Consider the following 24,339-nt stretch of genomic DNA (forward strand, 5'->3'; position numbering starts at 1 on the left):
TGTTTTGGTTTTTAGAGTAAAATGGATTTTATGAAGCTTTAGACAGGATTTTTTTTCAAATTTTATTTACTTTTTTTGACAATATAGTAAATATACTCTTAAAGAAAATTGGCACAATGCGTTACAATGAAACGCTACTCTCTGAAAGCAATCTGAAGTCGCCATTAAGCTTCACATTTCTTTATTTGATGGTAAACATTTTCCCTCTCCGACACTTTGTAAGACCATTGCTTATTACAAGTTTGTTCTTTTCTCTAAAAAATTTCTACATGCTCACAACTCACAATGAGTTTATTTCACAAAATACATGAACCAAAGTGGAAACCAAAACATCATTAAACAAAAAATAAGAGGATCTTGGCTGTATAGTTAGGTAGTAGCGCAAAGGGTCTTGCCCAAGGACCTGTACTGGACAAAGCGCATTGCCCCCCCTGGAAATCGAACCCTAATTTCCTGTATGTCAGATCTGCGATTAACCACCGATGAAACCAATAGTCATTTTCTTAAAGATCTCTATCTTTGAACATTCTAAGAAATATTGCTCCATGCAGTGCCCCCATCCAACACTCCCATATTTGTTTTTAAATCTTAAAGCACCTCTTCCTTATTTGGTGTATTCTTGTGTCCTTCCATGAAGTCGCCTTCCATGATCCACAAAGACAAATCTGTACTTGCCTTCTGTCTCCATTTGATGGTATTGCTCCTTCTCATACTTATTGTCCCGTATGTTCTGAGCCTATTAACCCTTGTGCTCTCCTATGACCCCACCCTTACATTGACGTGTTCTCCCTACCATGAAAAAAGGTGGATAAAGGTGGAAAGATTTCATGTAATCCATGGACACCAGTGAAGATCACAAATCATTGAAGAAAAGAGGATCATAGCACTGCCTAGTGGGTCTAGATGACCCAACTCCCAATGTTAAAGTACCTAGGATAGCACAAGGGTTAACTGGATGTCTTACTTGAGAGTAATCTTTTTGTTTCTGCTTGGATTCTCAGTAGCTTTAACGGTGTAACCTAATGCCTTAGTCACAACTGCCGTTATGTGTAGATATGCAATTTGGATCGAATAGTCAGTGGGTGAAAAATAGGCAGATTTGTAAAGGGCACGCAGGTGGCCTGCAAGAAACTTTAACCCATGAGAACCCAGACCCATTTTGGCTTAAAAATAAAATGATGTGGAATATACCACAAACCAAATAAAGCACAGAACACATTTCTGATATGTTTCTATTACACTGATGTCACCGTTGAATCTTATGGGTTAAGTTTGTAGATCACTCAGTGAGCTTGCAGGGCAAAAATGTTCACGCACATTTTTTTTTGCTGGCATGCAATAGGCCTCAGGTCATAGCAAATTTGAATGAATGAATGCATTTTGATGAATCCCCAACTGAGGTCTGCTCCCTCTTGCTATTCAGGGCTGTCACTTGCTCTTTCCCTAGTTGTCACTGCCGTACTTACAGTAGTCATAAGTCCTATGCTAGTATGCTAGCCAGAAACAACCTGAAACCTGCTTTACTATGGTCTTGTGAATTTACATACAGATTTTGGAAAAACATTCACAAATTTATCACCGATTCTATTGTTGCTGACATACAACTTTATTATAAAAACATACTTTTTGGTTTTCATAGCTTTGATGTCAAAGACCATGATGCTTTCTTTTGTGTAAACATGTTATTTTTTATGGCTAAATTTCATATACACAAAAGAAAATTTTCCAATAAAAAACCTGATTTCTTTGTGTTCAAACTGGAACTGCAGCATTATTTAAACTTAATTTCTGCTTCAAAAAATACAAAAGCTCAAAAAACAATTAACATTTGTAATTCTTTTGGACTGCTGACATAGATTTACTCTCGCATTTTCTCTTTTTATTTTTTTGTTTCATTTTATTCTTTATTCCCTTTTGTGTTTGTTATTAATAATTAGAATTTTTTAAAGAATGTAACACGTTTGTTCTGTATTCAGAATTCTATTGTACATTATATGTGCATAATTGTTGTATTTTCTTGTTTTGTATGTTGCAATTGTTCAATTTAAAAAAAAAAAGTCCTATGCTAACGGTGACATCGGAATAATATCACCAATAAATAACATTAAATAACAAAAAAAGGTTATCAGGCCCCTGAAATGGCGTTCTGGGGCATGAATTGTTACCAAAGAAAGACATCAAGCTGCACTGTGATGCATCTGCAGGGTTGTGCACCATTTTACATCCCAACAATAATGCTCCACTTTCAAAAATAATGCACAACTGTCACAGATTTAAGTGCAAGGAGGTCAGTGTGCGGTTCAGTTGGGGCCCCTGTACGTGACACTGCTTTGTAAAACTGCCTCCGATAGCTGGTGGGTTTGGCTTTTTACTAATGTGTAAAATAAAAAACTGAAAAAGTTACATTTTTTGTAGTTATCTTTTTACAAAATGTATTGTGTCATATGACCAGGTTAGAAATTAAATAAACACATCTGTAGTTACTTAATTACAAATGAGGCTTTGTATTACAGACCTAAAATATAATAAAGTAGTATTGGATGGTATAAATGTATGTATATATATTTTTGGCATTCAAGACGTTCCACACCAAAAGAATTTAGGACCGCGCGGAAACGAGCCCCAGCCTCTGCGGCTCGTGAAAGAGAGAGAGGGCGCGAGCGAGCCAACAGCAAGGGAGAGAAGAACCGGCAGAGCGCGAGGAGAGAGAAAGAGGGGGAGGTAGTGAAGGAGAGGAGTGTGCGCGCGGCCGCTGTGAGGGTCCGGGTGTCTGAAGAACTAACGACACGGTAAATATAACCATAAAATAAGGGCTAGCAAACGCTCGGTCAAGTCATTTGCAGACACCTCCTGAAGTCTCGCGCGGCTCCGTTTTCGCAGATGATGATGCGCGCGTGGGGAGGTTCGTTCGCGGCGCGAGGGAACTTGAGTGTTCTGAGACGGAGGAAATGTGAGCCTCACGGTGACCGCAAACGTCGCTTTTGCCCGCTAAACCGTCAAGCTGTCGCGTCCTCGTCACCAGATGTAGACAGAAACATCAGCGCGCGGGACCGTGTCGCCGGGCACGCGCTTCACGGGGTTAACGGGTGCATTGAGTCTGAACGCGCCCCCTCCTGGGTTTTCACCTGTGAAGCTTACGCGCTCAGGCACGTGCCTTTCACCGGCTTCCCGCGCGCCGTGCAACTAGGATTATACCTGTTTACAAGGGTTGTCCGGTAAAGGCCGCGTGAGGTCGCTCCCAATATTATTTCTCACAAACCTGGCATCGGTCAAGACAGCTAAAACCACCAGGACCCCTCTGTAAAGCGCTTTTAAAATAAAAGTCACACACACACAAAAAAAAATTGTTTTTCTCCATATAAAATTTGATATATTTACTGATACGAAACTATATATAATCATTTTCTTATGTGAAAAATGTTAGAAACACATTATAATCTACTTTTAGTTTTTACATTTCTACACAATGTATGGCAATGAATGGGATAAATGTTTAAACTTTTAATAGTTGACTATGGCAATATTTCATATTTGTTTATTTCTAAACTCTGCGGATTGCCTTTTTTATTATACACTTTTCATTTTTTTGGAAAAAGATTTGATAACTTCCTGATGTTTGTTTTTTTAAGATTATAGAAAATGTTAGTAAATAACTGAAGTTATTTTATATTTTCAAAAACTGTGTTTTTCTTTGGCAGAATAGGAAAGTAGGGCTCTGCTGTAATTTGTTTTCTTTTTAAGTTTTTTACTATTCAGTCTTGCATATAAATTTAAATACACTTTAATCAATTTGAAGTAAATATGCACTCTTGCATATTTACTTTAAATGGCTTCTAGTGTATTTCCAAATACATCTCTTTGTTTTCTGCTTAAGGCCAGCTTTGTAATTGTGTCATGCTTTTATTGTGAAGAGAAGGACAGACTTCCCTGTGTTGTTACTGCCCAACTCTCATTACCTTGATGTACCTCTAAGGTTTTTTTTCCCTGCACAAATATTTCTCCTCCCACCAGTGCAGGCTTTTCCCTGGGCCCTCTGACTTCGGTCTAATTTAAACCACTGCTGGCACAAAAATCAAAACAGTTTAAATCTAACGTGCTATAGGAGCATCTGAGTCCATAAATACTCCAAGGAGTCATTATTTGGCCTCCAGTCGGCAACTCGCACAGGGAGTCCCGGGAGTACTGGGGTGGATAGTGCACGCTCATTTCTACAAAGTTTCCATGCCTGTCTTTTTTTCTGGCATTCTTGGCTCTTTGCCGGATGTCTTTACAGTAGATGATGTAAGGCTACATCAAGAGGAGTGACATACTGTACAATGCAATGCGAGCAGAGCCAGACACATTGGCTACAGTCACACTGTGCTCCGATCCAAATCACTGCCGGGATCGGGTTTGTTTTTACGCTCATGCAGGAGTTGTATTTTGTCTCTTTGAGTGCAGCACAGTTGTGCATGCTCACTGTATGTGCTGATGAGCTTCAGCTAATCCTATTAGTGTGCAAGACAACAAACTTTCAAGACCTCTGAGCAACATTTCTCTGCTTTCATGCTCTATATATCTATCTATCATCTTGATACATATTTAAAACTGGTTGCAGGTTATTTTACAAATGTTTTTGTTGACCTGTTGGTGTCAAAGTCTAGTACTGGGAAGCTATCACTATATTTTGGAGGATTTTGTCTCTCTAATGGTTACTAAGACAAGAAACTTGCAACAAAACAGGAAGGAAGTTGCCTAAAATAGCCCCACATTCATGTTACTTCAAAGCCAAACAGTTTATTTGAAGATCTACGGAACAGCAACTTGTTTCTTTCAGACATAGTTTGAAAAATCAGCCAGCTTAAGTATTCTGAGATGTTGTTGTCAGTCTTTAAATACATCATGAAGAGGTGTGTTTAGATATCTGACTCGACTGGAGTTAAATCTTGCTCAGTTTCTAATGAAAATCCAATCGTTTGTTCTTTCTGTTTGGAAAAGACTTAACTGGTACAAAAAAAAAGATACAGAGTTTAGTAACTTCCCGACCATTTGGGGCATATATCACTAAAAACCATTAAAGATTTGATGCAGTTTGACTTAACATAAAACACTTTTCTAAGGTTCTTGTTCATAAAAAGGTTTTCTTGTTTAAACTAAACAAAGGTTGATTTTGCATTGTTTGGTTGTATCATAAACTTATAGCAAGGCAATTTTTTGCTGCAGATACATAAAAAACTGTAAAGTAAAAGCAATTTGTAGATCAGTATTGCATTTTGTAAGTGAAGATTGGTTTAAATGACAGTTTCTTAGTTTTATATCCTACCCTACCAGCAAAAAAATACAATCAACCTGCTCCTGGCGAGTTTAGGACTTTGTGAAGGTGCCTTTTGTTTCAGATTATTACCAGCAATGATTTAAACAAAAGTTTTCAGTCAATCTAAGGAAGATTTAGACAGCAGCTTGGAGTGGGAGTTTGGTTCACGGGTGATGAGGAATGGAACTGAAACCCAACAAGAAGGTTCCCTACAGTTGTGGAATTTAAGCCCTAAGAGAGCTTAGTCAGTAGGCAGCCTCTCAATTTACGGGTCCATCTGACTCTTTACCACCACCAATGTTCTTTATCTGTGAGTAGTGACCAAAGGACTAATACTTTGACACTGGTGGCTAATATGAGATTCCTTCACTTGAGCTTTCCCTTAGAAATGATGATGACGTGTTCATTCACCCTTATGAAGAGCTAGTTGAGTGTTTGGACATAGACAAGATACCACCTTGTGCTTCTAACCCAATCAGGAAGAAATTGAGGTAGAAATTCTGTAGAGATCATGTTTCTCTGAAGTCTTAGGACCCCTCCATGATTCTAACATGAAAGAATCAAGTATCAGAAGGAGGTTTGAGCATGTTTGCTTCCTTTATGACTTGACTAAGAATTGGTAAAAGTTAATAAATAGGTTAGGGGAGGTCTTGAGTCACTCTTCAGACCATCTAGAATTTTTTCTAGGTTTTTATTTCCGGCCTTAATTTAGTCATTTTGGTGCTTCTATGTAGGGAAAATGGTAATGAGGAAATTAGATGAGAGGATAGTGAAACTAGTGCCAAGATGAGCTCGAGTACTTAACAAGGTCACACATAACTGATTCTTCCACTCATCTGTACAAGCTCTAGCACAACAGCAGTTTATTTCATTGCAATAGAAAATGACTCGCTGGACAGAGCTTGTCAAATACATCAAACAAATCTGATATGTTATAGGAATCTGAACGACCTATTTAGGAAAAATGATGACTTAATTTCGTTCTTATTGTTTTATACCTCACCACAAAATTATAGCTATTAAAGGAACTTCATTCTACACCTCCTTGTATTCTTTTGCGACACTCGTTTATTTGACCCATCCTCTAGGGGAGGAGTGAGCTGCGCTCTGTAACCATTTGGTAGTTTAACTTCCCAATACGACCTCTTAAAGCTGAGGGTCAAGGCATTGGTCAAGGCAGGCATTGGGTCCCATTTTTAGAGTCTTTAGTATGACTTGACCAAGGATTTGACGGTCACTGAGCTCAAGTGTTTCTTGTGTCATCCGTCCGTCCGTCTGTCCGTCCATCCATCCATCTCATTGACTCATGTCCAAATTGGTATCAGAATCCTAGGTACATCAGTACCTGGAAATGAACTCCAGTGAAGTTCAGTTTCAAGTGTAAATGGTCTGCTGAATTTTCAAAGGAAACAAGAACTGAAGTTTATCATTGGGAGTAAAAAAAAGCACTATCTCTGTGCAGAATGATTACAAGAAAGAAAAAAACAGCTTGAATCTGATGAAATGTGTCCAACAAAGGAGTTAAATTGTAAAAATGAAGAAATATCATGTGTGGTGAGAAAACCTACAAGCTTTATAGAATATTTACTACCAGAGAACTGATCTTTTAGTGTGTGCGCTCTTTTCCTTTTGGATCACAGCCTTTTTTTGGGGAGTATGGCTCCAAAATGAGCAGTTGTTGGAATTGCATGATTTTTCCAGTCTTTAGTTCGCTGTTGAGGGTGCTGTGTGTGTGAAAGCAGGGCAAAGCGAAGGAAGGTGTGAAAATGTATCATAATTCCCTGCCTATTTGAACTGAGTTTGAAGGACAGGGAACCTTAGTCCTTCAGCTATTAAGGATGTCCCCCTTTAGATGAAATAATGGGGCTAAGGAGAGAAACTATGTTTTTAGTTCTGTTGTGTTTAAATGATGAAATGTACAAAACATGTTAGCAAGTTGAGCCTAACCTGCTGTTATTTTAATGTTGGAAAAATGTTTTGAAAAAGCCAAAATATAGTTTTCTGTTGCATTCAGTGCCTTTTTGTAAAAAAAAAGAGCTTTAAGAAGGTTAAAGCGGGATGACCCTTGCAGTGTGTTGACACCTGTGCTTTTATGTCGACCCATAGAAGAAAAGAAACTATACCCTAACACACACAGGTTGTATAGGTCAACCTTGAGAATGTGGTGTGTGTGTTTTCATTCTGAGTAAAACATCAGAGAGAAGATGTTTTTAAACCTGGAGAAACTGCTGTCACTGTCGGCTCTCATCATTGTTTGTTTAATTTCTTCTCACAGGTGAGGGCGAAGATCAAGAGAGATTGACAGATTGAATGAAGCTGCACCTGGGGCTTCTGAGGGCCCCTCCCATGTTTTGAATTTCACCACCATCTTCCTTCTAAACGTGGTTTAAGACAGCCGCACTTACCATGCCGTCCAACAGTCCTGCTGCCGGTGAGCCACCGCAGACGCTGGAAAACGACGCCTCCAATGATGTGGTGAGAGTTTCCGTGAGTTTGTTAATAGATAACTATCAGTGACACAAGTGGAATGACTATTTCTATTGTGATAATAAAAATTTGTGTAAAAGTATGAGGGGTGAGCAAAAAAATTTTTTCCCAGCAATTTGATTCATATCATAAGTTGTTGTTGACGATACAAATCACAGTCTGGTTCCATTTGAAGGATTCGATTTGATCCAATTCACTGACCTCAAATGGGTCCAGGACATCTTTAGCCTAAACTTCAACCAGTGTGACTCAGGGACACCTGGGTACTGAACAGTGCAGATTAAGTTTCCCTTAGTCCTTGTATTTCTTTCAGGATAATCAAGTGTAAATTAAATATGTGTACAAACAAACAAGTTAACAAGAATTCATGTCAAATCCCCTTACATTTTTCGCCCACTGTTGATGATGTAAAAATGACAATCAATGGTTGCAATGTTGGCTACCCACCTTAGTCATCTGGAAACGTGGACCAAGGAGTCTAACATGAACCTGAATTATCAGCGATGTGTCCGTCGGTTATAGTTCAAAAGTCAATCAATGGTTAGTTGTTTTGCACATATACTAGATGAGTACGGAAGACAAGTGGTGACAGGCTTATCATAAATTGGTGACTATTAAGACGCTTACAAACCATCCAAACTAGCATAGCAAAAACCTCAGCCGTAAAAAATCTGTTTTTATTTCGCTTTAGGGAGCACACTTGTGTAGTGTTGAGCACACTTGCCACACAGTGAAAAAGCCCTGGTTCAAATCCCTTTCTGTGCAGAGTTTGCATGTTCTCCACATGCATGCCTGGGCTTTATTTAGGGACTCCAACTTCCTACCACAGTTCAGAACATGCTTCTTAGGTTTATTGGCGACTAAATTGTCACTTTAGTGTGAATGGGTGCCTAGTTGTATGTCTTTGTCACTCAGTGATGGACGAGCAAACTGTCAAGGGGGTACCCCACCTTCACCTGAACAGTGGCTGGATGGGCAACCACATACCCTGAAACAGAACCAAGATGGTTTAGGAAATGGATGGATGGATTCAGGCAGCTTTTTTACTTATAAAATAAAAATTTGGATAGCAAATTACGAGACATGTTTGATCTAAAAATCAACATTTTCTCTTCTGTTTAAGTCTTGTTTGAAATTGCTAGGTCAGTTCAAAAAGTAACTACTAGTTGAATAGTTAGTCAAACAAGTCATCCCCCATTGATTCCAATGGTAAAGGTCCAACTTTTCAACAAAATAAGTGTGTTTCGAGTTTGAATTTAAGTTGACTTGTTTCATTACTTTTTCAGATTCACTAGTGCAGGGTATCACAGCTTAAATGCTAGATTTCAATTCAAAAGTTGATTCCATTTGATTAAATTGCTTTTTTCTTTTTCAAAATTCTTTGGTTATGAAAGTACTTTTAGCGTAACTAATGATAATAATCGACACGTGGAACTTTTAGTAAAGGGCTTATAAGTGTATTATGATGTTCATTCCTCAAGAATAGAAACTCCAAAGGAGTATTTTGATCTGTTCAAGCATTTTTGAGTATTCCCCTAAAAACAACAGCTCCTCCCAATCCACAAAAATGAGTGAGTTGTCACATTGTACTGGCAGCCCCGCCCCCAAGCTAACAGACACGCCACTTTCTCCATGGAGCTAGTGGTGATTGGCGAAATGCTTCCCTTTTACATGCACAATATGCACATCCATCTTTGCAAATGTGTGGATGTTGTTTGTTTTTGTGGGTGAAACACAGACACGCCGCTGAGGCCGGCTCTAGGTTGAGGTCATGGAATGGGTGGCACCCACACAGAGAGAAAGGCGGAGCCTCAGAGTTAAGTTGACTTACTTCTGGGTTGGAATAGAACTCTGAAAAAGAACTAATATTTATTTAACATTTTTTGCTTTTGTTTGCTAAAGGTAATATATAATCATATATATATTTTTTAGGAGTAATACATTGTTTTTAAATGCAAATAAATATATAAAACAAATCCATAGTGAATTAATTTTGAACTTGTAAATTGAAAAACTATTAACTTAGTATTTTTACACTAAGATCCAGCCTTTGTTTTGTTTATGTTACATTTATGGATTAAATGTTTTAAAAAATATAGACTTGCATTCTGCTTTTTTTTTTTTAAAGATTTCTAGCTTTCAAAATAAATAACTTGTTATTACCAGAGACGTTTAGCAAGAGCTCATATGTTTTAAATAAAAAAAATCTTGCTTATCTAGGTGATTGTTTATAACCAAAAGCAGCTACTGTCCAAACACGTGACTGCATAAGTCCCGATTCATTTTTCCACATAAGCCAGAAGGCTTACACTTACATGATGGCGTGAGTCAGAGAGGTGAAAAATGACTCCTTACTTCAGAGCCTCCAGAGATCAGGGCGGGCCTCGTAAATCTGTGAGAAGTCTGAAGTTCATTCTATAGCTGCGCTATACAGAGACCGCCTCACTTGCACATTTCTCACGCTGGCGTGCGGCCAAAACAAAGTTTCCCTGAAAAAGAGCTGTTTTTTAACTTCCTGACATCCTGCTTTCTCACAAAGAGTAAAAACAAAAAAAGTCCAGAAGGAGATCAGAGGAAGTTTGGAAACTCGAAAGATTGGGAGAGACACTTAAAGGGCAGGAGGACGTTTCAGTGGAATAGGACAAACATCATTTATTTAGCTTGTGGAATTGTTTTTGTTTTTTATCAGCTTGTGTAAATGCTTTTGAGATTTATAACAGAAGAGCCTATTAAAGGTCCAAGATATCTGTATCCAAGAAACAATTTTTAGTCCCAATTTTTCTCTCCCATTTACTCATTTTTTAAGGTTGACATGTACATGTGCACAAAATTGTTGGTACTAGTAATGAAACATGCTAAAAAGCCAAAAGTATTTAAAAAAAACAAACAAAAAATATACAAAAATCTTTCAGGTATTGCTTTTGAATTGTTGTTCAAGAGTTTTATTTTAAACAACAAACTAATGGAGCAGATTTGGACAAAAATGATGGTTCTTTTTGATTGATATTTCAACATTCACTTCAACCAAAGCATTTCTGCATCTGTCAATAAGAAATTTGGTCCACCCCTTATGAACCAAACCTGCTCCAGCTGTCCCAGACTTGAAGGGTGTCTTCTCCAGACAATCGTACATGAGGATTACGTTCAAGGCTCAAAGCAGGACACTTCAGAGTATTCCACGTCTTTCTTCTGGGCCATTTGTGGTTTTTAGCTGTTTATTTTTTTTGTTTGTTGCTTGAAATCATTGCTTAAAACAATTCCACAAGCTAAATAAATGATATTTGTTTTATTCCACTGAAACGTCCTCCTGCCCTTAAAGTGTCTCTCTATTCTTAAGAGTTTCCAAACTTCCTCTGATCTCCTTCTGGACTTTTTTTTGCTTTTACTCTTTGTGAGAAGGCTGGATGTCAGGAAGTGTAAAATTATCCACCTCTCCATCACTTACACCAACCGCATGTTCTTCTTCACTCCATCCATCAGCCTCCTCTTTGGTCTTCCTCTTGACCTCTTTCCTTTTACCAACTTCATCACTGTTCCTCCTCTCAACATCTCCAAACCATCTCACTTTCCTTACCTGCATTTATCTCCAGAACATCTATTATTAGCTGTTCCTCTGACGGACTCGTTCTTCATCCTATCCATCCTCATCACTCCAAAAAAAACCTCAACATCTTCAGCTGCTTTGCTTCCATTCTGTGTTGTGGTGGCCAGCCTGCAGGCAGCTGTTCCCTGGACGCTATATTGTTTCTGTTGTGCTGTGAGCAAGAAACAGGACAGAGAACGTCATGATGTTAATTATTGGTTTTATTGAAGCTATAAATAAATCAGGGAATATAAAACCATTCAGATTGTGACAACTACAAACTAAATGTCACAACAAAAATCTGTCTGGTCAGTAACTGGAGTTAAGTTTCCGCTGGACACTCAGGTCAGCAAGACAATCCCAGAGCTTCTCAAAAAGAATGTAGCAGATAAGTTTTGAAATCCATGTCCTTGGAGATTTAATGTAAAAAAACAAAACATTTAGCAACAAAAATATGTCTTAGAGATGCAAACAAGATGTGACGTAAACAGCAGGTGCTAGGAGTAAGAACAGCCAGCCTTTGTACAAATGCTGCAGGAGTTCAAATGTTGAGAGGAATTTTTGAGGAGAGCTGGAAACTGAGAGAAATCAACCCAACGTTGATCACATTAGCAGCACGGAACAGGACACATGGTGTGCTGCGATCAGGCCCTGAAGCAGCTCACACCGAATGTGATTCAGTGGCGTCCACTTTCAATTTTTAGGTCGAAGTGCAGATGTGATCTGCGGTCCTGCGGCACAGTCTGGGTATTGGGCGTGGCACGGTGTTTTGGCAGCATCACGTTTTGGGCGTCACGGCGCAATTCAGAAGTCTGAACTTTGGTGAGGAAGACGCGTCACATCATCCAATGACAAACAGGCTCAGGAAAGCAGCCCCATACCATAATCCACCCTCCTCCATGTCTCACAACAGAGACATTTGTTTTCCTGGTACGCTTCATTTTTTGTAAACCGATGAGTTTATCAACTTGTTCCATTTTTATCCAAAAGACGGATAAGATAATGTTCCCTTTGGCTGAAACAGTCGGAAATGATGTGTTCTGACTTTGACCTTGAAGTTCACCTTTGTTTCATTGGGAGGTTTGTCTGGGCTCTTTGGTCACTGTATGTCTTTTTAGTTTCTCCACATTCAGGGAGCTCATCCAAAATCCTGTGGATCTTAAGCCTGTAAATAATCTTTACGGCTAGAGTCATAGTAACAACAAGGTGTTATGTTTCTAGGATTTTCCTTGTAATCTCACTTTTTGTGGTCCGAGAACAACGCACACCATGTCACCAAACAGCACAGAGACATGTTATCCTTTCCATGGACATTTCTGCTGGGGTACAAACTATTTTGTCCAGGTCTATAGCTTTCAGTGGACACTTTATCCAGAGATTTCTTACAGAAAAGGAAAATCTGTTCAGATTTCCAGTCAAAGGAACCATTGACTGTTAAGTCTGCTATTTGAACCAATAAGTTAAAAGAAATAACCAATTTAGTAAAATCCGTTTACTAGTAAAACTTCTTGAAAACGTTCAGATTTGACTTTACTTATCAGAATTTAAAGAAATATTCATTAAAACTTCTTCTTCATGACCATACTGTTCTGAGCTATCAAGGTAAAGCACACTGCACAGCGTGCCCAATGATAGTGCACATGTTTTTTTGTTTTGTTTTTTTACCCCTTTGTTGTTTTAGCACCCAAAAAGTACACTATAGCATTTGGTCTGGTACTGTTTAAAAATATCATCTCATTTTTCCATGTGGTGGTTAAATCTGGTCGTTTTGATCTGAGGGATTTGTTTGACGCCTTTAACCCTTGTGTTATCTTAGATGACCCCACCCTTGCATTGACGTGTTCTCCCCACCATGACAAAGGTGGATAAAGGTGGAAAGATTTCATGTAATCCATGGACACCAGTGAAGATCACAAATCATTGAAGAAAAAAGGTTCAGAGCACTGTCTAGTGGGTCTAGATGACCCAACTCCCAATGTTAAAGTGCCTAGGATAGCACAAGGGTTACAGAGAGCAGCACATTCAGCACAGAGAGGATGCAAGCGAATAAAGAAGGTACGAAACCAGCGCACAGGAAAGAAGGCATACTGTGAGCAGGACTGGGAATGGGGAGAAAAGAAAGAGGACAAGCCGTCTGCTACTGATGGGATCCTCCTCTCCCTGCCTGGTTTGCAGTCTGGTTGCTTAGCAACTGCTGCAGCCCAAAATAGCCTGCCAGGAGACAGAAATAGACCAAAGATATATGGACATAATGTTCACTGTAGGTATTTATGTGTTGACATATGTTTGAGGGAAATCACAAGGGTGGTTTTCTTGTTCTTGAGGTTTATTTCTGACTTTATAAAACATTGATCACACTGTACAAGTGTACGCTTTTAGATGGGCAAGGTGAGGCCGACATTTTACAGCACAATATGCAAGCAGACACATAGCTGTCACTGGTTTTATCTGGTTTCTGAGCTGATCGCCAGGCGAATGACACGGAGATGTTTAGTCAGCACTGCCACCCTGCAGGAGACAGTTGCCAAGCAGCTTCTGCGCCTTAGCAACCACTCCATTGTCACTGTAATTCAGGTCCAGCAGTGCAGGGAAAGAGACGATAATGGTGGCACAAGCCTGAAAGCAGGCAGCACACGACCAGCAGCACAAAAAGGTCCCCTGTCATTGTTGTACTGAAGAACATGTGACACGACTCGGTTGACAGTTTCACCACAAAAGCAGCAGTAAAGGAGAGATGAACCCACACATTCATCAAACATACATAGTAATGAAGGTAAGGGATGGCATTAGAAAACTAAGAATAAAAGATGTTCTTCCCTTGTCTTAGTAAGATTTCTTAAAACAAGTTGTGATGTTGTGGTCTTTTAAGATAAAATTAAATCTTGAAATTAGCTATAAACACTCTTGATTATGTGTATTGCTCTGATAATTGGAATTTTGATATTACAAAACAAGCTGTTATTGCTCAAAAAAACAAACAAACATGCTTTTATTTTTGTGCCAAATGTTCTATCATAAGCAAAACGGCGGTCCAGCTATCCTTTTTTCAAGACCATAATGACTTTAAAGCAGGACCAGAATTACAGGTTTTAAAGGGCCTATATGCAAAATCAACTTTTCGAGCTTTTAACCCCAGTTATATTTTGATCCATTCACACCTTTCTGAGTATTCCTTCAAAAACCTGCGCTTTGAGAACCAGCCCACCCAGTCCACAAAAATGAGGGGTTCTTACATTCTAACATAGACCAGTGAGAACAGCCCCTTCCAGGGAGAGTCTGTTCTCCCATCACCACCTCCAGACTATACACTCACCCACCTTTTCCACTGAGCTAGCAGTCGCTAATAGTGGCCGGGCTCCTTTAAGACCCACCATAAACTTGGTGCGGTGGCAAACGCCAAAGAACATTCTGGTGAGGAATCTGCTCCATATTTTAGGGTGGGTCCTAAATGTTTCAGAGAATGGTGCAACAGATGGATGATATTGAGAAGATGCTATTTAAAAAAGGTGGAGGTGGAAAGAAACAAATTAGAAGAACTGGTTTGAACATTGATTTTTGAGCAAAGACAGAAAGCAAAATGATTCACATTAAAGTGAAGATGATTTTTTTATATGGAGGTTGATGCTTCAAAGAGAAAAGAAACGGTTACAGCCAATGCTAATCTACGGAGCCCGTGTCCTGACATTAAGATATAAAAATATATCTTGTTCCCACAGATTAATATCTTGTTCCCACAGGTTATTATGTCGTTCGCACGAAATACTATTCCGTTCCCACAAGATACTATTCCGTTCCCACAAGATACTATTGCGTTCCCTCAAAATACTATTCCGTTCCCTCGAAATGATTAACTCGTGCGAACGCAATAATTATGTCGTTCGAACGCAATAATTAATCCGTTCGAACGCAATAATTATTCACGTCATAAGTCATTCACGCGGATATGCTCTCTGTACGCCGGCAAAACTAAGCCGCTTTCAGCGGTAACTTCCGTGTCTCTGTGACCCATATTCGTTCAAAAAGCAACATGAAAAACAAAAATGATCACTTTATTACCGTCTCAATGAATATAAGAAAAATATCAAAAGATTTATGATAACTAGGCTGCTTTGTCATATGATAGCTCCTGCTAGGCTACTACTAGCTCCGCCGCAGAACTCTTTGATGTATGCCGGCATTTGGGCAACTGGCTGGTCTGTTGTCAGACAGCTGATATTGTAGTTTAGGGTCGAATAGGAATAATAATATTCAGGACTTGTCTTTTATTAACTTTAGCAGTCAGTATCTTTACATTCGAAGCCTATTAGGCTACATGCTAACTGACTAGCCGATCATTTCCTGTTATTAATTTACGTCATAGATTTACAGCAGATACCTTCACATTTCTCTCTGTGTGTGTCTCATTACATTGCATTGAAGACACGGAGGATGTTTAGAGAACAGATTTATTTATTTTAAAAAGCACAGAAGCATCCATCGTATTCACGTTCACATCATCTGGTACGCCTTCAGTCATCTTGCTGCAAAAGCCGCTCCCTGCCGCTACTTCCGTGTCTCTGTGAGCATTCAATAGGGGTAAAAATAAAAGCAAGAATGGTCGATCTGTTATTTTCTCGATGAAAATCTGAAAAATATCATATTAAGCTGGATGCTTCGCCTAAAGCACTTACCTTTAGCTTGTAGCATAACAACAATAGCAGTACGTCCCGTTTCCCAGGGTGCTTTGCTGCCAATCACTGGCCAATCATTGGTCTTGTTGTTAGACCTTGGTCACAGGGACACGGTGATTGGCCAGTGATTGGCAGCAAAGCACCCTGGGAAACGGGACGTACTGCTATTGTTGTTATGCTACAAGCTAAAGGTAAGTGCTTTAGGCGAAGCATCCAGCTTAATATGATATTTTTCAGATTTTCATCGAGAAAATAACAGATCGACCATTCTTGCTTTTATTTTTACCCCTATTGAATGCTCACAGAGACACGGAAGTAGCGGCAGGAAGCGGCTTTTGCAGCAAGATGACTGAGGGCGTACCAGATCATCATGTGAATGAACGTGACTGAATACGATGGATGCTTTTGTGCTTTTTGAAATAAATAAATCTGTTCTCTAAACATCCTCCGTGTCTTCAATGCAATGTAATGAGACACACACAGAGAGAAATGTGAAGGTATCTGCTGTAAATCTATGACGTAAATTAATAACAGGAAATGATCGGCTAGTCAGTTAGCATGTAGCCTAATAGGCTTCAAATGTAAAGATACTGACTGCTAAAGTTAATAAAAGACAAGTCCTGAATATTATTATTGCTATTCGACCCTAAACTACAATATCAGCTGTCTGACAACAGACCAGCCAGTTGCCCATATGCCGGCATACATGATCAGAGAGCTCTGCGGCGGAGCTAGTAGTAGCCTAGCAGGAGCTATCGTAAGACAAAGCAGCCTAGTTATCATAAATCTTTTGATATTTTTCTTATATTCATTGAGACGGTAATAAAGTGATCATTTTTGTTTTTCATGTTCCTTTTTTGAACGAATATGGGTCACAGAGACACGGAAGTTACCGGCTTAGTTTTGCCGGCGTACAGAGAGCATATCCGCGTGAATGACTTATGACGTGAATAATTATTGCGTTCGAACAGGTTAATTATTGCGTTCGAACGACATAATTATTGCGTTCGCACGAGTTAATCATTTCGAGGGAACGGAATAGTATTTTGAGGGAACGCAATAGTATCTTGTGGGAACAGAATAGTATCTTGTGGGAACGGAATAGTATTTCGTGCGAACGACATAATAACCTGTGGGAACAAGATATTAATCTGTGGGAACAAGATATATTTTTATATCTTAATGTCAGGACACGGGCTCCGTACTAATCAGAACAAAATACTAACATTTCAATAAATCCTGAAATGTTCATCAGCTGTTGTCTCCATTTTGTGACTGAATTTCACCTCCGAATGAACTCCTATTAGCCATCACCATTCTATCTGTGGTGGAATAAACAGTGGGGGTACCAAAAACAGATATATGGCATGCATATCCATCTTTGTTAGTTTGTTTATGTGGGCATAGGGGCAGACACACTGCCGAGGCTGGTTCTTGGCTGACATCATGAAATGGGCGGTAACCCCAAAAAGAGAAAGCCAGTTCCCTTAGAGATCATGTCATCTTACTTCTGGGTGGGAAAAGAGCTTGTGAAAATAACTCATATTGCATAAATAATTTGTTCTTAAAGGCCTGTTCACACCGGGACGAATTTCGCCGGCGATTTTCGCCGACGTTTAACGCCTCGTGACTAAACAAAGGGCACCAACGAGAGTGTGCACACCGACGCGAAAAAACGCCACGCGTTAAAGCGTCAAAAAAAAAACGCCTCGGGTTCGTTTTTTTTTTCGACGCGTCGCGTCGAAATCTACTCGACCAATGAGAACGGCGCTTTTGCTCACGTGTCTGGAGCTTCTGAAGTTACAGTAAAACACAACTTGGGGGCGCTCAAACACAAAACTGCCTTTCTGAGCACACATACCAGCGAAGAAGATAGACGCCAAGTAGCGTCTACACAGCCGCGAAGCAATAATGACGGACATTCTAAAACATCCCCGAACCAAGCACCAGTTGGAGCTACTGGTGCTTGAAATATTCATGTTTTCTTTGTTTGATTCTGACAAGCGCGTGAATACTTGCTCTCTTCTTCTGAGTGAAAAGCGACTTTAAGAAGCGTAAAGTTGCGCAGCGCCACCTTGTGTACAGGAGTATTTCTGTTTTACATTAAGCGCCATCTAATGTCAGGGAATGAAATTGCATGTTCGCTCGGCTCATCGTCAGCGAAAATCACCTGGGTGTGAACACAAAAAACGTGGCGAAAAACGCTGGTGAATAACGCCTGGCGAATATTCGTCCCGGTGTGTACGGTCCTTTAGTGTGCCAAAGGTAATATATTATCATATACATGTTTACTCTGAGGGGCATGACATAGTCCCTTTAAGATAAATTGGTCTAAGAAACTATACGTGAATTACAGGTTAATAAAACTGTGTGGCTTTCTTAAATTAAGGAAGTTAGTGTCTTAAAACTTAATCTATAATTGCATGCACCCACGTTGACCCATACAGGTGCGGCAGGTTTTTGGGATACCGGTTCCCTGTAGGCAGCCGGCTCAAGGCGCATCTTGAGGGAAGTACAGGTGTGTCTTGAAGTTCCTTTGAGGCTTTTTAAAAATGGAATGTACATTTGTGTTGCGCATGGTATGTTTACCGTGCATTATTTGTAAGGCTGATGTATGTTACATGCACTAATGATGTACGAGTGGTACTGCTGTACGGTGCCTTTACGCCCTACACTAGTCTTTAGTAAAGTATTAGACACAACTGTTGTTATGGCTAGACATGAACTGTGGGCAAACCTGTATAGAACACGCAGGTAGGCTACACATGTTGCATGAACAGCACAGTTAGTGCTGCTATATGAAAGATACGTACTTCCATTTTCCTTATCCTTGTGTGCTGTATAAGTGTTCGCTGTGACCTGTCGTCTGCAGCATGTCCGTAGAAAAAATGTGCATGAACATTTACTACTTTACTATTTCATACGGGACATCTACATGTACAGATTTGGCCATTTACTACCCCATTAATGATTATCCTAAGGAAACGCATTTGTTGGGGTACTGGCTAAGTTCTTCCCTTACATAATTAGACTTTTTCACTGTTGCAATGTTACACTGTACAAATGTGAGTTTTGTGACCCTTTCCACTTTAATGCACCTAAACTTTAGCTTCTCTGAGATACTGCTGTTGTCTTTGAGCCCACATGAATTCTTTACAGCAGCAAACTGTGACCAAACTTCTGCTTTTAAAGAGGTCTGCTGATGATTAACAGCATGTGGCTGCAATTTGTGCTCTTAAGCTCTATAGAAGCAATGGCTTAAAGTAAAGAGAGACCCCGATGCAAAAAGACTTTTCAACTATGAATCGGAAAACCTGGAATGAAATCAGCAGCTTGTTTACTAAAAAAATCCCTTATTTAGCTTTTAACCCCCTTTTGCTTCCTCTGGCTGTTTGATCTGAGAACCAACAGGTGCTGCTTGCTTCATTTGGCTCTTTCACATGTTCTCCTGGGCCTAATAAAAACAACGCTCATCGCACTCAAAAAACCAGAGCTGATGTTAAAATAGAACAAGTGGTGTTTTTTAAAGGTGGACAGACAGGTAGGATGTTGAAGGAAAGGTTGTCTATGAGTTTTAGAGCAAACAAGCCAAATGTTTCCCTGATTTCGATGTGATTTTCTTAAATCTAACAAAATTAGCTAATGAGTTATTTGGGTTAAGTTCTTTCTAGAAGGGTTGGCTGTCCATACCAATATCTGAGTATTATATGCAATAGGTGTGAAGAGAATTTCCATTTATTTGTCAAACTTTCATCCTGAATTAAAATTCTTTGGTTATGAAAATATTTCATCAGATAAGTGTTTTACAGTGTTCCCCGCAAGTGTTTCACTTGGTGGATTTTTTTCCAGTTGCGTGACTCCTCCGATACATCACAGAAACTCAGCTTAAGACCCTTGTATGAGACTTTTGTGTCTGATGGAAGATGACCTCTCGCACTTGACTGATGAAGGTGGAAGCTCGGGCTCCTGGTTTTAAGGCACAGTCACCTAATATCTGTTATAAAGTACGCTACGGTACAGTCTCTTGCTCTGAATTAAACTAAAAACCCTATGTGAACAATAGTCAAATGTTCTTTAATGAAAGTTATACAAAGCATCAGAAATGTTTCAGAAGGGTTTTTGATGAGTAAAGATCAGTGACGGGGGTGTTTTTCCATATTTGGGTATTTGGCGTTTTCGCGGGTGTCTCTGGTCCCTAGACCCTGCAACTAGGGGGGAATACTATAAACTGAACAAGGCTGACAGTTTTATTCATCAAATTATGAATTCTTAGTAAAGCAAAAACACTCTCATGGGTAAAAACCTGTAAAGTTTTCTTTAAAAGAATAGCCATTTGATAAATAGATATGAAAACCATTTCTTAAATATATATTTTTGAATATAGTTGACCTATTGTCACTTAAAGGTCTGGAGTTTAGTTGTCTTTTAAGAGTTGCGCATTTGTTAATTAAAATAAAGAGTTTTTTAATGTAAAGAAAATGATGAGAACAAATAATGAATCAAATAACTGAAAAGAAGAGGGAAGAATGTTGACTAGATCTGCACAACAAGCGCTTATCCTCAACCATAAAGACAAATGAGTATTTAGAAGAAAAACAAAAAAGAACTAGTTTCCTTTCACAACATTAAAATGAACATTTTCTTCGCATAACTGCTTTTGAGCTTTTTTCTGCGTTATGCTTAAAAATGCGCTTAGCCTAAAGCACTTGAGACCCTGAGCTTCATCTTTAAGTCACCATGTTTCAAACAAAATACAGCAGCATTTATTAAATAAGTATATATGTTTCAAACAAAAAAGCATTTTCAAGAGGGCTTGTGTCTCCATTGATTGGACATGAGAACTGGACCGAGTGACCTCTTCCCCCTCGCGTTTCAAACAGCAAGTACCAGCTTTTTTCAGGAAGCCAGAATCCCATAGATCCCATAGAGAAATAAACAGATTTGCTCAATCATTACTTTTGTCAGGAATAAACATTCTTGCTCTGCCACCTTTTTAAAAAAACGTTTCTTGCTAATCCTTATTTTTTATTCATGATATTTTTTCTGTAGGTCAAGCTGTTCAATTCATAAACTGACCAACCAGACACCTCAGATAAAGTATGTGGTGGCTGTGGTGACCCCCATGTCCAACATTTAAAACATTTCACTGACAGATTCTATCAGATAAGTGATAGGGGTGTGGACCTCCAATAAGCTCTCTCATGATAGTCAGGCATGGTTGCAAAAGCAACGTTGACTCAGACCGACCTGCACCAATGACTGTTTACTGAGGATGTCTGGTTCCCTATCGCAAAAAGTGGCAAGAAAATTGTCTGAATTTGGTTGGAGCTGGAAGTAAACCATTTTCTGTGGGTGACGTCACATTCACTCAGTCCAGTTCTCATATACAGTCTGTGTGTTTAACACACAATTTAAAGGGCCTATGTCATGCTTACAGAGTAAACTATACCCATATATAGAATAAGAAATATATTTTGGCTCACTAAACAACGATTTTTTAAATTAAATATGAATTATCTCTGCAGCAAATTTTCCTACCCAGAAGTAAGATGACTGGATTTTTGAGGGCCTGCTTTTCGCTCCTTATTGGTGCCGCCCATTTCATGACGTCGACCTAAAGTCAATCTTGCAGCGTGTCTGCGTTTCATCCCAGAAAACACAATTCGAACTTTTGCAAATATGGATGTTCACATTGTTCATATAAAAGGAAAGAGTTTAGCAGATCACCACTAGCTTCGTAGAGAAAGTGGGTGTGTGTGTTAGCTTGGTGCTGGCAGCACAGACTCTTCCTGGAAGGGACTGTTCCCCAATTTCATTCATTTGAAACTCGTTTTCGTGGGTTGGGAGGGGCTGGTGCTCAGAGCGCAGGTTTTTAGAGGAATGCTCAGAAATAAATGAACACTCACCTGAGCACTGGTGTTAGCTCACCTTTGCACTAACAGTTTGCATGACTGAATGACTGAAATATTTCACACTAGTTGGTTTTAAGGCATAAGTATGCGTGTGAACACTATCTGTTTTGTGTACATGTCGACAGGTGGACAATTTTGCAGCTAGCAGGTGTGTTTAATACATTTGAGTGTGTGTGTGGACAGGCTCCGCCCCTTTTTTTATTTATTTTTATTTTTTTACTACATTTGAACCTTACCATAATGATTAACAACCAGTAAACTTGTTGCTGTATGCTGCTTCATGGTCTTATCCCCCTTCCCCTCCTATTATCACCCCCTACCCCCCCCTCTCTCTAGCGTCCCTCTCTCTTCTTCCCCTCTTTCCTTTTCCGTCCGGTCCAACACCAAAGATTTTCAGACATGATTGAAATTAATAAAGTTTGGCCTCAATTACAAAAGGGGTTTATTCAGACATACCTTTGGTTTGTCAGAAGATTAATAACCCCTCTTGTTAAAGCAAAATATGTCCAACACAAGAGGCCCTCAGCTTTCATCTGTCTGCCCAGCTGTTGGACAGGACAAGTAAAAAAAAAAAAAAAAAAAAAAAAAAAAAAGAAATAAATGAACAGATCAAAATACCACTTTGGGATTTCCTTTTGTGAGGAATTAGAATTATGATACACCCAAAAGCTCAAAAAGATGATTTTGCATGGTATAGGCTCTTTAACCCTTGTGCTATCCTAGGCACTTTAACATTGGGAGTTGGGTCATCTAGACCCACTAGACAGTGCTCTGAACCTTTTTTCTTCAATGATTTGTGATCTTCACTGGTGTCCATGGATTACATGAAATCTTTCCACCTTTATCCACCTTTGTCATGGTAGGGAGAACACGTCAATGTAAGGGTGGGGTCATCTAAGATAGCACAAGGGTTAAACATTTCTCTACATGTTCATGCTTTTTAGCTGCTTCTTTTCTCAGACATTTACTGGGGTGATGCAGCCTTAAACCCTTTGTTAGCGCTGATAGGCTGATAGACAGCATAGGCTCCAGGATCAGCTCCATCAGTAGCTTCTTAAGTATGTCATACAGTTTATAATAAAAATATGTTTAATCATTGAAACATGTATTGTTGTGGAAGTGGGGTTGCATATTTGTCTTCAAAGGGAGTCAGACAGAAAAAGCTTGAGAATCTCTGGTGTAAACGTCATGTTGTTCCACTGCTGGCAGTAGTTTAGGATCCATGCAACAGCCGCTCAATAGTGTTTGATGTGTTCTTATTGTGTCTGCAGAGTGAAGACGGAGCAGACCAGGACAGTCCTGAGGAAGGGACGCCAGCAAGCCCCCACAACAAGCGCAGAGTTGGCCGTCCAGGCAGGAAACGTAAACAGCTGCTTCCTGTGAGTGCTGTAATTATAGCCTCTGGTCGATGTTTTCTGCTGTAAACTACTGCAAAAAAAGCATTCTTTGATACAGAAAAATCTTTTCTAACACACTTTAAGGCTTCCGGCACTGTTTCACTAAGTGGGATTTTGTTCATTTAACAGGAACAATCTGAAAAACAACACACAGTGTCAAAAATGACTATGTGAAGTAGTTCCCTCTGACGGTTGCTTTTGTCAGTCAAACACTTTAAATCACAATTTATCTAAAAATGGGAAATCCCCCACACACACTTACTAGTTGTAGTCTACCTGTAAACTTTCTCTGCTCTTGGAAAGATAACCTCATCCTCTCATCACCTTATCTCCAACTCCTCCTGTCCCACCTCAGGTCACAATGAGTCAGGGCTTTAAAGGGTATTAAAGATCTGCCACGTGATTAATTTTTTAAGTGAAAATAAGGCTTTTGGGGTTAAGTGGATTGCTGGAATCACTTTGTAATCTTTGATGAGGGTTGACAGGCAGAGCCTGATCATAAAGTTTCAGACACGCAACTCTCACAAAAGTTCTCTTTGAAGATGTTCTGACAAATGAGCATTGAAACAGTAACTCAAAACATCATGTATCTTTACGTTTTGTTTTTTTTTCAACAAAAACTTTTTATATGGTGGGCAGCTTGGCTCACACTCAAAAAATCCCCCCTCCCTAAAGCACAAAGCACCAAAGCCTGGTTTAAAGGTATAGTTATTGGCATCGCTTGGCTCTCTTGTGGACAGGTCCATACACACGCATATTTGCCAGTCACTAGTTGAAGTGGTTCCACTTTAAAAAGGTCCGTCAATTTCATCATAGATACACTTTATCTGTAAAGCTATATTCACACTGCCCTTTGCAATGCATGTTTAAGCAGCCACTTTCAATGAAAAGTCTACGTAAGTGTGTGCTTCAGGCTTCCACGTTCAAAATGCAAAGTTTTCTGACTGGTTTTGGTGGGTTACGTACAAAACCAGTGGTCACTGAATGCGTGTTCCCA

General features: G+C 39.4%; 1 protein-coding gene across 3 annotated transcripts in view; it reads left to right on the plus strand.

Moving 5' to 3' along the window:
• The first annotated feature begins 2,660 nt into the window (after positions 1-2,660).
• Positions 2,661-24,339, plus strand: part of dnmt3a (DNA methyltransferase 3 alpha) — a 76,420-nt gene continuing 54,741 nt past the window's right edge. For all 3 annotated transcript variants that reach the window (XM_011491990.3, XM_023952720.1, XM_020714528.2), the window contains exons 1-3: positions 2,661-2,789; positions 7,569-7,768; positions 23,217-23,324. In XM_011491990.3, coding sequence (XP_011490292.1) covers positions 7,700-7,768; positions 23,217-23,324 — 177 coding nt within the window. In that variant the 5' untranslated portion in view covers positions 2,661-2,789; positions 7,569-7,699. The remainder of the gene's footprint in view (positions 2,790-7,568; positions 7,769-23,216; positions 23,325-24,339) is intronic.

Source organism: Oryzias latipes, chromosome 24 (genome assembly GCF_002234675.1).
Source record: "Oryzias latipes chromosome 24, ASM223467v1".
Taxonomy (NCBI): domain Eukaryota; kingdom Metazoa; phylum Chordata; class Actinopteri; order Beloniformes; family Adrianichthyidae; genus Oryzias; species Oryzias latipes.